A 14,914-nucleotide genomic window follows, 5' to 3' on the forward strand; every position below is an offset into this window, starting at 1 on the left:
TATATATATATATATATATATATATATATATATATATATCACTAACATTTATTATTCTAATCAATGTAAATATATATATATATATATATATATATATATATATATATATATATATATATATATATATATATATATATATATATATATACACACACAATGTACACACTTACGTATTACTATATACTGTATGTAGCCTATGTGTGTGTATATATATATATATATATATATATATATATATATATATATATATATCTATCTATCTATCTATCTATATATATATATATATATATATATATATATATATATATATATATAAATATATGCACTGAAATCTTTTATTCAACCTTATCTGATTTGAGGGGGAAGCCTATGATATCGTCATTTACAAAACAAACCAAATTTTCGATTTTACGGAGATATCCATCCTTTTAACAAATATAGATTCTTTTAAACCAATGTTTCTTACTTGAAGGGCTTCGCATTCCTGTCATTTTTAACTCTCATACTAAGTAAAGTATTTCATAATGCTGCAAGAAGTATACTTTTAGCTGTGATTAAACAGAATGTCAGAGGATGGGACCCTAACCTTGAATATGCTAAAGCGGATTCTTGGGCAGCATTTCATAGTGACCAGAAACCTGTTTTCAGAATTCCATCACTTAGCATTCATCTCGTATTCCCTGCTGAGTTCATTGTCTTCCTTTGCATTTTTTTCTGCGTAGATCATTCTCTGTTAGGTAGTCATTTCTTATTTACGACATTTAGCTACTCTTCTGAAACCTTTGTCATCCTGGTTTTTCATTAGATTTCTAAATTATCTTCATTTTTATGAACTTTTGAATCCTTAATCTCTCGCATTTGCAGAGCCTCTTTTTTTATTGTTAGAATTACTCTGTCTAACAAAGTTGCTGTAATTGATACTTACGACTGGACGACATCCAATGCTTTCGAATAATCATAGTATTTCGTTACCCACTGATAGTGGCATTCATCTCTTTACCTGGAAACGATAGGTCTTTAATCAAACCAAAGTTAATAATCAGTAACAACACAGACAGGAGCCTCATCCGCCGCCATTTGTAACATTTTAGATTGAAAGCCTATTGATGAATCTTTATGCTTTGAAGTTTGTAGACGATCTCTTTGTTTTATCACACACACACACACACACACACATATATATATATATATATATATATATACATATATATATATATATATATATACACATACATACATACATACATATATACATACATATATATACACATATATGTATGTGTATATATATACACACACATAATATATATATATATATATATATATATATATATATATATATATATATATATAGTTTACTGTTAATTCTAAAATTGAACATTTTGTTATTTCTTTCAAAAAGAGAGTGTGTGTGTGTATTAGGTGTTTCGAATAGTAGAAATGTTATGATTGGTTGATTGATTAAATTCAATAAACTGTCGTAAGGGCAACATTTTTCTTTTACTCGAAATGACAATCATGAGAAATGTATGGTTCTTCTATACTATTTTTTTTGAGTAAGAAGGACTCAATACAGAAATATGCTGGATTCATACCCATGTGGGAATTGTTGGTAATGAAACAGCGGATACTGCCCTAAATTAGCAATAGATTTACCACCATAAACATTTCTTAGTAGGGTTGTGGAAACCCATTGGAATACTTCCTCCCTGGCCATCAGCTGGACTTGGGTTTGAATCCCGCTCAAACTTAATAGTTTCTTGTAGTTTCTACAACCTCACCAACGTTGTGAGGTAAGAATGGGCGTTTTGGGGAGCCTACAGGTCTACTTGCTGAGTCATCAGCAGCTATCGCCTGGCCCTCCCTGGTCTTAGCTTGAGTGGAGAGGGTGCTCTGTCCCTGATCGTATGTATTTATGGCCAGTCTCTTTGACATTGTCTCGCTCGCAGGGCATTGTCAGTGTCCCTTACCTTTGCCATTCATGAGCGGCCTTTTAAAATTAATTGGAAAAGTATTTGTAATAGTGTAACAATTGTAACAAATAATACCTATTGTTTCTCCATAGGAATCATCAGAACAGATAGAAAAATGACGGAAGTAATTTTAACAAGGTTGTGTAGTATTCATACAAAATTGACAAATGAAGCAATTCCCTGGTGTAACTGTACGAGATATTTTTGGTGATTGAAAAGATGTTAGAAGACAAAGATATATATGTTTGGGTTAGAAAAGTTTGTTTGACATTATATCAGATTCTGGGAGTCTCTGTTTTTAAGATTTTAACGTTTTAAAGAAGCATAGGTTTTATAGATAAGATTTCAATTTCTATTTATCGCTGATATTTATCTTTTAATTTATTTTTTATCTCTTATATTTACTATTTGATTAGTTTTTATTTATTATATGTAATAAATATTCTATTTTTCCTTTTCGAATTTATCCGGGCCAGCTATGTAAGAGTTGAGCTCGACTGTTGGGCTGCTAAATCTCCTCCTTTTGATAATAATAATAATAATAATAATAATAATAATAATAATAATAATAATAATAATGATACCCAGATGACGTCACTGATAGGAAACAGAAGTCTTTGCAAATCTGTTGTAAGGAGGGACAAAAAACACAACGTTGAACTTTTTTTTTATTGCGTTAGAAAAATAGCTTTGATCTTGATTTTTACATGACGAGGTTGTTGGAGTTCATGAGAGACGCTGTTAAACATTTGCGTCGTCGGGAATTTTTCCGAAATCAGCGTTGGAGATATCGAAGAGGCTCTCTGCCTCTGCACAGGGAAGGGCCTCCTCGGGGTGGGCGCAGGTGAGGGACTCTTGGCTGAAAACCGTCTGGTTTCCGCAGAAGAAGGAGAACTGGGCCATGTCGAGGACTTGGCCTTCTTCGTCGGAGACAGGCAGACAGACATGGAAGATGCGGCAGTCGTTGGCCACGTCGGCGTAGTAGCCGTAGGAGCGTCCTGCGCAATCAAAGACCTGGTTGGGCTCCCCTCCGAGGATGTCCAGGTACCCGTCGGAGAACTGATACGCCATACGGGCGCTTGCCACAGCCACGAGCGACAAGAAATAAGCTGCGACTTTCATTTTATCTGTAAGAAAAATTCTGTCATTTAGAAGTGGTAACTTCAACTGTGACCTTAAATTTACATAATATTCACTGATAAAGATAAGATTTACAGAAATGCAGTAAGAGTTGGTTTGGTTTAAAATTTAGCAAAGGGTGTTTACGATCGCATGCCCTTACAACCATCAATCACAGTTATAGGTGGTGAGCCTAGCCTTTGACTAAATAGTATAACTGCAGGGCAGCAGTTTCCACAGTTATTGGTAGTGGACCTAGCCTTTTGCCAAAAAGCAAGACTACAATGCAGTAACTGTCCATTTAGTTGCTTTCTATGACACATCAGACTTATGTTTGTAGTATTCTTATACCCCTACCACGAAGTAATAAATGCTGTTTGGGAAACAGAAACCTTTGAATTTAGAGTTGGATTATACCAGAGATCAGCATTAAGCCCTGTTTTATGTGTGGTGATCGTGGATTGTTAAGTGAAGAGATCAGAAGTGAAGAACTGTGGGAGTTGTTATATGCCGATGATTTGGTGATTACCACTGAAAATGGGGAAAACTTGCAGAGAAGGGTTGTAGAGTGGCATGAGACTTTGGAGAGGGGGGGGGGTGGCTTGAGGGTGAATGAGGATATGACTGAAGCTATGGTGAGCAGTAAGGGAGGTAGGGACAGGATACCTATACATGAAAGTAGAGAGGCTTAATTATGAAACAGGTGAAACAATTCAGATCGTGGGATCTACTGTATGTCAGGAGGGAGGATGTGAGGGTGAAGTTAAGAATAGGATAAAAGTAACATGTGGAAAGTGGTGGGAGGTAGCAGGAGTGGTATGTAATAAGAAAATGCCAATCAAGCTAAAAGTCAAGATCTAAAATGGCAGACGTAGTGAACATTACAGAGGTGATAAGTGTTAAGACTGATATGATATGGGCAGGTGTTGAGAAGCGAGTGATGAGGTTTAGGAGGAACCTATTAGGGGGAAAATATCTAGAGGGAGGCAGAGAATTAGATAACGAGATATGGTGGAGGATGATAAGGAGAAAAGAGACTTGGGTGAAGAGAGCGAATCAGGCAACCGACCCATTAATGTAGGAATAACGGTAAGGAAGTAGAACTAACAGAGCTGGCTATTATTGGTTATCATATACGGATATCCTATAGAATTATATTATGTAAATAGCAAGATTCTGCTTTAGGATAACTTTAACCATTTGGGGAATATTAATTATCTCTCCATCTGTCTCTACTATATATATGTTTAAATATATATATATATATATATATATATATATATATATATATATATATATATATATATATATATACGCACAGTATATATAAGACCGTGAAGAGGTGTAATAATAACACGAAAGTGCTAGTCAACTCTTCGTTTCCTTTTTCCTCCCGGCCTGCTGTCATCTTGAGACATCCCACGTTCCAGCGATTTGTTGTTAATATATACATTTATATATATATATATATATATATGTGTGTGTGTGTGTGTGCGTGCGTGTATATATTCAGTGCATATGTATGTATGGAGGTGCTCATAGTAATTTACTTATTACCTTCAACATAATTTATTCATGAATTGATATGGATTTCTATATTCTATAATTCGTAGATTTAATAAAGTTCGAGACTAGAAAGTGGTTTTTTTAATAGTCATCTAAATGACTGTTATAGCTGATTTTACTGTATATATTAGTTAGTTCAGTGGTAATGAAAATCAGCAGTATTTCAAAGGAAACAATAATCTTAGATATGAATAAAAATAGTCTGTTAGTAATGGAGAAATCTCTAAAGAGTTTGCTTTATGTTAAGTTGAGAATGGACGATATGTATTGTTTAATGGCTGAGTAAATAGTTTTGTTCCGATTTGGTGAGGATTTTGAATATGTTTCATCTCGATGAACTGCAGGTGCTTTCTTACCAAGTTTGATTTGCCGTGAGTTATCATATCTTTTCGGAAATGAAGAGAAATAAGGGAAGGGATTATATCGATAATATGAAGATACTGGCGAATGAGATTGAAAAACTAAAAATTCAAATAGAAAAGTTCAAATTTTATGTTTTCATATAAAATTGAAAGTAGAAATATACTATGCATGTTAGGAAATATAAGGTGATTAATCTTGACATGTGAAATGGGACATCTTAACTGCGATCACAATTACTTTGCATCCTCTAAGATGACGGGTATTTGAAACTCGAAAGTTACCAGTTATAAAGTACCATTATCCAGTGCCAGTAGTACAGTATATGTTAGCCCATACAGGATACATCAAGAACATTATCTTTAGTAAGAGATCAATCTGGCAACGAAGTGTCCATTATGTTCAAAGAGAACTTGCGGTTCAGCAGATGTTAGGTGAGATTAATAACGAAGACTGCAATTCAATTGAATCCTATTTATGCGATGCTTCCTCAGAAATCCATTTTAGGTATCCTTCAAATGATCTCATTTCGACAATTTCAATTTGATTCTAAACTTTAATTTTCTTTTGATTTGATCAGAGATTTGGTAGTCATTCTACCTTCCCTGCAGTAAAACAGGTCTTTTAAAACTAGTTTGCAAGCGCTTTAGTTTAATTCGGGACATGCTACGTCGAGAGTGACAGCTGCCAAGTCAAGGAGTGACATGTTTATATTAAATGGCATTTGATGATTCAGATATAATATTCGATAGGTCAGAAGTAATATAAAATCGTCGCTGAAAGTTAGCCTGCTTTTTGTTGAGATTTTCTAGAATGTTTTTTTTTTTTATTGATTCTTAAAATGCCCTATTGGTGCGTTGAAAGAATGGTTGCGTTTATAACCTTATGGTGTAAATATCTCGTTTCTTTCAACCTCTAGCCTTGAATTTGAAAAGTTTCTGCCGTTAACCATCCGAATATCTCGTTTTCGTCGTTACGTTTCTAACCTAATGATTTCAAATAATCTATTTGTTTATACAAAGGAATCTCCTTTTAGACTTTTACGTTCTTAAACGAAACACTTCTCAAGAGAGATACAAGTGGAATTCAAGCTAATTTACAGTGCCGATGCCCAAGAATTTCTACTCGAGAGATACTCTTAATGATGATTCTAAAGAATCGCCAGCGAGCCCATGACGTCGCCATGTATCTCGAGAGGGAATCTCCCTTGGCGGTGGATTCTAAAAAATCACAAACGTTCCAGGAGCTGCTACTCACTATCTTGTTCGTTGACGGACCACGAGAGGAGAACTGGTGCCACTGCTCTGACCTGGGAGGAATTTATATCCCCTTGTGAGCACTGCGGTGGCCTTGTTGGTGCTATAATCTCCTCCTCCCTCCCCCCTTCCCCACCATTCTCCATTTCTCCCCCAAAGTCTCCTCTCAAGGGGCGTTATTCCTCATTCTCGGTAATCTGACCCTTTGATTTACGGATCATTCCCATACATGGATTCCAGGGAAGAAGTAATGAGACCCTTGAGTATGGAAATCATTCTTAAACAGTGTGTAATGTATAGTTGAGTTACGAGACAGAATTAGTGAAGGGTATATAAGGAAAATAACTATTTCAAAATGCAATTCATATGAAACGATGGTTTTGGAGGATGAAGAATTTTGATTTTGAAAAGAGGTTTAAGCAAAGTTGAAAACCGAAAATTAAAGAAAATACGAAACGATTTTCGCGAAAAATGGTATAATAAGTCTTCAAGAAAATATATTTGATAGTTAAAGATTTAATTATTTTAAGAAGGTAAAAGTTGCTGTAGATGGATTGTCCCAATTATGGCAACAACAGTATTTGTGAGTTCAAATGATATAATTTAATAAAAAATTGAAGTATAAAATGTTTAAGAGAAAAAAACATGTGAAATTAAATTGTATAAATATATTTAGAAGTGGGTGATCGGGGAAAATTTAAAAACCTTATTGAGGGTTTCAAAAAAGAAGGTGGCAGGACAATTATAAGGGAATGGACGAGATTGAGATAGATAGATGTATAGTTATATTGTTTAGGACGAAAGCAATTTTAAAGACAGAAGAGTTTCGGTAGTAATTTGAGAGCCACAATCTGCAGGCTATTGTGAGAAGTGATGACATTCCGACAGAACTGGAATCGAGTCCCAACATAGTTTGCTAATCAAGATATTCCCGGTGGGGTGGCAGTAAGGGCCTAAGCACACTGGCGACTTTGTAGAGCCACAAGTGGCTGCGTTTTGTGGCGGGGATATTTTCTCCCATATGTTCCCATTGTTTTCAAGCTTTGCCGATCACACTTGTGTCTGTGGCTCGCGACTGTGGCAAGCTGTCGCTCGTCCCCGCCACAAACAGCGCATTTTGTACTACAATTAAGGAATTTTCATGGCGGAAAAGAGATAACTCAGGATGAGGATACTTTGGAAATCTTAAATTATTATGAACAAGATTCCCAAGGAGATCGATTATCTTCGAACTTGGTTTGACAGGTGACGGTAAAGACACGCGCCCACATACTAGAGGCTCATTATTTATGAAAATTATTTTCTATATATATACTTAATATATTAACATACGTCTTTATATACACATATTAACGATAAACCGAGCAATATTTTTACGCCAAAACCTTATTTGACATATGGCATGAGACTACTCACGGAGATAACCAGGATTAGTAATCCCGATATGTCTACAGGTACAAAACACCTTCTTTCGTGTGATAATTTCTTTCATGTGGTCGCATCTTGTGGCTCTAAAAAGTGGCTAGTGTGCTCTGGCCCGCCACTTTGCACGGCCACCTGTTGTGCCACAGAGTGGTTAGTGTGCTCGGGGCCTAAATCTCTCGGTTAATGCTGCATTGTACAAGCGATATTAACATTGAAAACGCCACCCCAATCCAGTTTCAACAGGGCAATAGTGAATGGATGGGAGTAAAGACACCACTATGTTGCAGAGAAAATTCAGGAGTACCAAGATCACCGAGTGTCGTAAAGAACAGTGCCACTCTAACGGGAATCGAATCCGAGATCAACTTGGTTCACAAATCCAGATTTTCTGAGGGACAAGTAAGCCTCCCAATTTTTCCTGCTTTGGACAAGTAATAACGTTCCTGAAGAATACATAGTAATCCTGTTGTAGGGTTGGAGCCGTAAGCTTTATGTAGAATGGGTCATGAAATTCTGTGACGCTTTTTGAGAAAAATTTCTTGTGTTTCCAAGTTAATGTTGAAGTTTCTCATTACAAAGAATCTAAATTTTTCACTTATCAGTATTTGGTAATTAAATTCAGTGTATATAAAAACTTTTGTAATTCAAAATTTCACCGGCATAACCTTTATATTGAAGCGCAATTCCATCGTTCAACCAATTTAGTCCTTATGAAGAATAAATGAGAAAGGTGATTCTTACCACGTATTGACACCAGATATTAAATAAAAAACTTAAAAGGTGTTTTCGTCTTATCTGAAATCTACCTGGAGCTCTATTTGTCTGGAGAGATGTTGTCTTTGATTTTAGGTGCCACTACTAATACTATTACTAGCTAAGCTGGAACCCTAGTTGGAAAAGTAGGAGGCTGTAAGTCCAAGGGCTCCAACATGGAAAATAGCCCAGTGAAAAAAAGAAATAAATAGATTATATATGATAATAATGAATAAAGAGTATAAAATATTGTAAGATCAGTAACAACGTTAAAATAGATCTGTCATATATAAACTATGAAGAGAGATTCTTGTCAGCCTGTTCACAATAAAAAGCATTCGTTGCAAGTTTGAACATCTAAAGTTCCGCCCACTCAACTGTCATAAATAGAGCCTCATGACATGTAAAGCAAGGCTGTTAGAACTAACTACATACTAGTACTACATACAGGATGGTACAGTTTGGAAAGATGCGAATACAAAGGATAATCAGAATTATGAAAAATCATATGCAACATGCTTAAAGAAGTAATTGAGATTAATAGTCAGATCTCTAATAAGAAATTTAACAGACAGCAAGTTTTTGTCCAACAAATTAAGACAAGAGTCAGCAGATAAAGCTCATATAGGAGAACAATACTTGAGACAAGGTAGAATGAAAGAATTAAAACATTTCTTTATAATAGATTGATAATCGAAAATCTTAAAAGACTACCTCAATAAGCCATTTTTTTTATTCGTTTGAAAAAGAAATACGTGTTTCTCAAAAGTAAATTTGCAATCAAGAATCATGCTTGAAACTTTAAGAGTTGTATATAATTAAAGAAACATTATCAATGCAGAGATCTGGATGTTGAGAAGCCAATGTCCACGAACCTACTTAAATCATACTTAGAGTTTTGTTAGGATTCAGTTTCATACCCCATAATTTGCACCATGCACTAATTATATTTTGATCTCTATAAAGGGATTCAGCAACCCCAGATCTACATTCAGGAGATGGAATTGAAGCAAAGAGAATAGTATCATCCGCATGTGTATATAATATGAAAAGTAATGGGACCAGAATATTACCCTGAGGAACAGCAAATACTACTTTTCTATATTCACTATGGTGCCCATTGATGACTAGTCTGTAATTTATTACTTAAAAATTCAGAATGATGCCAAGAAAAGATCCACCTACTTCCAACTGCTTGAGTTTGAAAACAAAGGCGACAGGATTAACACAGTTAAGGCAGCACTAAAATCAAAGCCAGTCATAGAAACTTCCTGGTCATAATCTAGGGATTTTTGCACGTACGATTTGCCAAAAGACTTTCAAAAGCTTTAGATGATAAGGGAGTTATGGAAATTGGGCGGGAATCAGCCAGGATAGAGCTATCACAAACACATTTGCCTAATGAAGTAACATTACCAATCTCCAACATTTGCAAAAAGAGCCTCTTATTGTTAACTTACGGAAAATAATAGTCAATCTACGAACTAAGTACAGATTCCTGAATTCGATAGGAATATGCACAGTGAACTTGGAATGAACTTGTATATCTCTTTATGGCTTATTTTTAGTCTACTGCTTGGAATTTTTTGACCCATGAGGCATAGATTCGATTTCTTGCCCAGCCATAAGCATTTATCATAAAATAATATTCAATTCTTATATATTCCCAGGTCTATAATTCAGTATCAAATCTCTTTTGTGGATAATATTTTCATATATTGAAGTCACTTGTGTTAGTGACAATAGATTATGTATACATACATATATATATATATATATATATATATATATATATATATATATGTGTGTGTTTGTGTATGTGTACTATTCTGTATATATATACTGTATATATATATATATATATATATATATATATATATATATATATATATATATATATATATATAAGGCAAAGCTCGGTTTGTCCAAGACACACACTAGTACACTGCCTGTCTCTTTTGGTTGGTCACTGCCCATGGGTCTTAATCATGAAGTCTTATTCTAAAGTACCTAACGAGATGAGTGTAGCGATGTCAATTCATGCGGCCGGGAATGCCTAGACAATCTGCCCCCCCCCCCCCCCCATGGTCTAGTGATTTGTCAGTCCATCGATGAATGACTACCAAGAAAAGTCAAACGCTGTCTTCACATAATCCCCATCAACATCCTCGGGAAAAGCCTTGGGGCCAGCAACTTCACCCTATGGACATTTCATGAACACCAGGAAGGTAGTTTCAGCTAACACCACTTCCTCAAAATGTAGAAGAAAATGTGAGCAGTATATGAATGACTATGTGTTTTGTATTCAAAGCTCATTAGGCTTCCCACAACTGCACTGAGTTTTCTATACAGTTCTTTTAAATTGTTACCAAATGGTAATGACTTTTATCCATTAAAGACCCTTATTTTATTCCTTTATACACATTATATATCATCGTCATTAGCCGTAACTAGTCCAATGCAGGACAAAGACCTCAGACATGTCCTTTCTCTGGCGTCTGTTTATGGTCTTTCTAAGCCAGTCTACACCCGCAGATTTTCTTAGTTTATCAACCCATTATCTTCTCTTCCATCCCTGGCTTCTTTTGCAATCTGTAGGAACCCATTCTGTTATTCTTATTGTCTTCATATTTCTATCACTCTTTGAGTTGTAACTAACTTATGTTTACAGAAAGTGGCATTTTACTTTTGATAATTCCATGCTTATTCTTTGAATTTTGTTCTCAGGTCCTGAGGAGACACTTACGGTCTGTCATAATTACGTATGTATTCATTAGCAATCTCTAGTCTAGAGGTTCGTCAATAACCATTATTTGTTGTCTCTGTATTTTTATTGAACATTATCACAGTTTTACTCATATTTATTTTCAGTCCTTCATTTCTGCTTTCTCTGTTCAAATCTTCTATCATATTTTGTAATTCCTCCCGGGATTCACTATATAGAACTGTCGTCTGCAAATCTTAAGTTGTTAAAGCAATCCCCATTAATGTTAATCCCTGCATTTTCCCAATCTAAATTCTTAATGACTTCTTTTAGGCACGATGGGAATGATCGGAATTTTTTCACTATCTTTATGTATTTTTATTACTGCTGTACTTCCCGTATAGATATGTTTGTATTCTAACATAAGATTCATCTATTCTGTATCTTTGAAGGGCTTTCATTAAGGCTGAAGTTTTGATAGAATCAAAAGCTTTCGCATAGTCTCTTAATACCATACATAGTTGTTTGTCATGCTCTGTTAATTTTTTCATCAGCTGGTTAATTACATGTATAGACTATGGTCCTTTGTTTAATACCCACTTCTAAAGCGTTCCTACTGTATTGGTTGATTGAAGTCTAGCTGTCTTTTAATTCGGCCTAATATGATCTTAGTAAATATTTTATATATTACTAGAGTAGGTTTATTGTATATAAATTGGTGATTCATGAAAGCGGTTGACTATTATTTCTTAATTGCACATTTTATTTGTACTTTCTCAAAAAGAGAATGTACTATGTGACTGTGGCTTAGCACAAGAGAAATCTTATGATCGGTTGATCGATTTCATTCCATAAACTAACGTTACTCCACCAATTCTTATTTAGCACGAAATGACAATTAACAAGAAATATGTGTATTTCTTTTTCATCTGAGAGTAAGATGAGGGCAGCATTTGAATATCAATTTTAAGGAATCATAGAAATTATAACCTGTTTAGTGAAAGAACTTTTATATTGACGTTAGAAAAATAGCTTTGATCTCGATTTTTACATGACGCGGTTGTTGGAGTTGATGAGAGATGCCGTTAGGCATTTGCGTCGTCGGGAATTTTCCCGAAGTCAGCGTTGGAGATATCGAAGAGGCTCTCTGCCTCTGCACAGGGAAGGGCCTCCTCGGGGTGGGCGCAGGTGAGGGACTCCTGGCTGAAGACCGTCTGGTTTCCGCAGAAGAAGGAGAACTGGGCCATGTCGAGGACTTGGCCTTCTTCGTCGGACACAGGCAGACAGACGTGGAAGATGCGGCAGTCGTTGGCCACGTCGGCGTAGTAGCCGTAGGAGCGTCCTGCGCAGTCAAAGACCTGGTTGGGCTCCCCTCCGAGGATGTCCAAGTACCCGTCGGAGAACTGATACGCCATACGGGCGCTGGCCACAGCCACAAGGGACAACAAATAGGCAGTGACCTTCATTTTATCTGGAGGAAAAATTCAGAGATGAACCTTATAAGTTAGTAAGTCAGTTTTTTACCTTATATTTGCATACGATTTACTGATAAAGATAAGATTTATAGAAATGTAGTAACAGATTTGACTATAAGTGGTTAGTTATGATATACAGTTATACTATGGAATCATTATATTATGTAAATAGTAAGATTTTTTGAGGAACAATAACTATCGGTCTCTCTCTACTGTATATATATATATATATATATATATATATATATATATATATATATATATATATATATATATATATATATATATATATATATATATACAACGTATGAAGGTATTCAGTATTATTTACCTAATACCTTCAATAAAATTTCATTATGAATTTATGTGGTTTTTTAGTAATCTGCAATCCGTTAATAGAGTAAAGTTTAAGTCTAGAAATTCCTTTTTTAATAATCGTCTGCTGAATCAGAAGTGACATATGTACTGCAGGTTCAAAGACAATTGATGATTCAGATATGATATTCGACAACTTAGAACTGATACGAAATTGTCGCTGAAAATTAACCTAATTTTTTCTCATAAGATATCTTAGAATCTTTCTTACTGATTTTTGAGGTGCCCCAATTGTACGATGAAAGCATATTTCACTTTGGAAGCAATCTTTGCGTGTTATTACAAAAGTGTGCTTGTATAAATCACTAGGAAATCAATATATTGTCAATATAAACCATGCGTGTACATGCATACTTGATTTATTTTTCTAAATAGCTTTCAAGATTTTAGGTTTTTACTGTAAATCTCATGATGTTAATAGAGGAAATGCTATTTAGCTTTATAGGACAGGAACATCACTACTGGAAAGGAGGGAGAATCAAGATATAAGAAAGCTGTGTGGTATATGTAATGTTAAAGAGAAGGCTAGGGAAGCTCGTCTGAGATACTATGGCCAAGTAATTAGAAGGGAGGAAGTGGAACCAATCAAGAGAGCTAAGAACAGGCCAGTATCGGGTAGGAGGAGTGTGGGGCGTCATATATTAGATGGGTGGATGGGGTGAAGAAAGATATTGGTGATGTGAGACTGGTGGAAGAAGAGGCTACGAGCAGAAATCGAGGTAAAAAGTTGACTCGAACGGACGACCCTGCTATACAGTGGGACAAATAAGTACTAAAGAAAAATAAGAAAAACGCGTAAAGTATTTTTTCCTAGAATCTTTAGTCCGGAATTTGAAGATTTTCTGCTGTTAAACAACTGATTAACTCGTTTTCGCCGTTACATTTTTAACCCATTGATTCTAGATAATCGATTTGTTTACACAAAGGAATTTTAGATTCTTATGATCTTGACGCAAAATGTCTCAAGAGACACCCACAAGCAAGATGCAATTCTGATGCCCAAGAGCTATCTACTCGATGGATACTCTTAATGACGTGCCCACGACGTCTCGAGAGAGAATCTCTCTTTAGCAATGGATTCTTAAGAATCACAAACGTTCCAGGAGCTGCTACTCACTATCTTGTTCGTTGACGGACCTCGAGAGGAGAACTGGTGCCACTGCTCTGACCTGGGAGGAATTTATAGCCCCTTTGAGAGCACTGCGGCGGCCTTGTCGGCGTTATAACTCCCTTCCCCCCTTCCCCGCTATTCCTCATTTCTCCCCCAAATCTCCTCCCCTTAAGCTTCCTCAGGGGGCATTATTCCTCATTCTGGGTAATCTGACCCTTTAATTTACGGATCATTCCCATACATGGATACTGGGGAAGAAGAAATGAGACCCTTGAGTATGGAAATAATTCTTAAACAGTGTGTAATGTATAGTTGAATTACGAAACAGAATTAGTGAAGGATATATAAGGAAAATAATTATTTCAAAATGCAATTCATATGAAACGATGGTTTTGGAGGATGAAGAATTTTGATGTATAAAAGTTGTTTAAGCAAAGTTGAAAACCAAAAATTAAAGAAAATACGAAACGATTTTTGCGAAAAATAGTATAATAAGTCTTCAAGAAAATATATTTGATAGTTAAAGATTTAATTATTTTAAGAAGGTAAAAGTTGCTGTAGATGGATTGTCCCAATTACGGCAACAACAGTATTTGTGAATTCAAATGATACAATTTAATAAAAAAACTGAAGTATAAAAAGTTTAAGACAACGAAACATGTGAAATTAAATTGTATAAATATATTTTGAAATGGATGATCGGGGGAAATTTAAAAACCTAATTGAGGCTTTTAAGAATGAAGGTGGCAGGACAATTATAAGGGAATGGACGAGATTGAGATAGGTAGATGTATAGT

The 14,914-nt window shown here is 35.3% G+C and overlaps 2 protein-coding genes across 2 annotated transcripts; both read right to left on the reverse strand.

The window, feature by feature from the left end:
- Window positions 1-2,652: 2,652 nt before the first annotated feature.
- LOC137653119 (U-scoloptoxin(01)-Cw1a-like) lies at window positions 2,653-3,095 on the reverse strand. The gene has a single exon (XM_068386512.1). The coding sequence runs from the start codon at window positions 3,093-3,095 to the stop codon at window positions 2,715-2,717; it is 381 nt and encodes a 126-aa protein (XP_068242613.1). The 3' UTR covers window positions 2,653-2,714.
- A 9,085-nt stretch (window positions 3,096-12,180) lies between these two features.
- Window positions 12,181-14,184, reverse strand: LOC137653120 (U-scoloptoxin(01)-Cw1a-like). Its single transcript, XM_068386513.1, has 2 exons — window positions 14,124-14,184; window positions 12,181-12,627 (listed from the first exon to the last, which is right to left on the reverse strand). The coding sequence occupies exon 2, from the start codon at window positions 12,620-12,622 to the stop codon at window positions 12,242-12,244; it is 381 nt and encodes a 126-aa protein (XP_068242614.1). The 5' UTR covers window positions 12,623-12,627; window positions 14,124-14,184; the 3' UTR covers window positions 12,181-12,241.
- Window positions 14,185-14,914: the final 730 nt, after the last annotated feature.

The sequence above is a fragment of the Palaemon carinicauda genome, chromosome 14 (genome assembly GCF_036898095.1).
Source record: "Palaemon carinicauda isolate YSFRI2023 chromosome 14, ASM3689809v2, whole genome shotgun sequence".
Taxonomy (NCBI): Eukaryota; Metazoa; Arthropoda; class Malacostraca; order Decapoda; family Palaemonidae; genus Palaemon; species Palaemon carinicauda.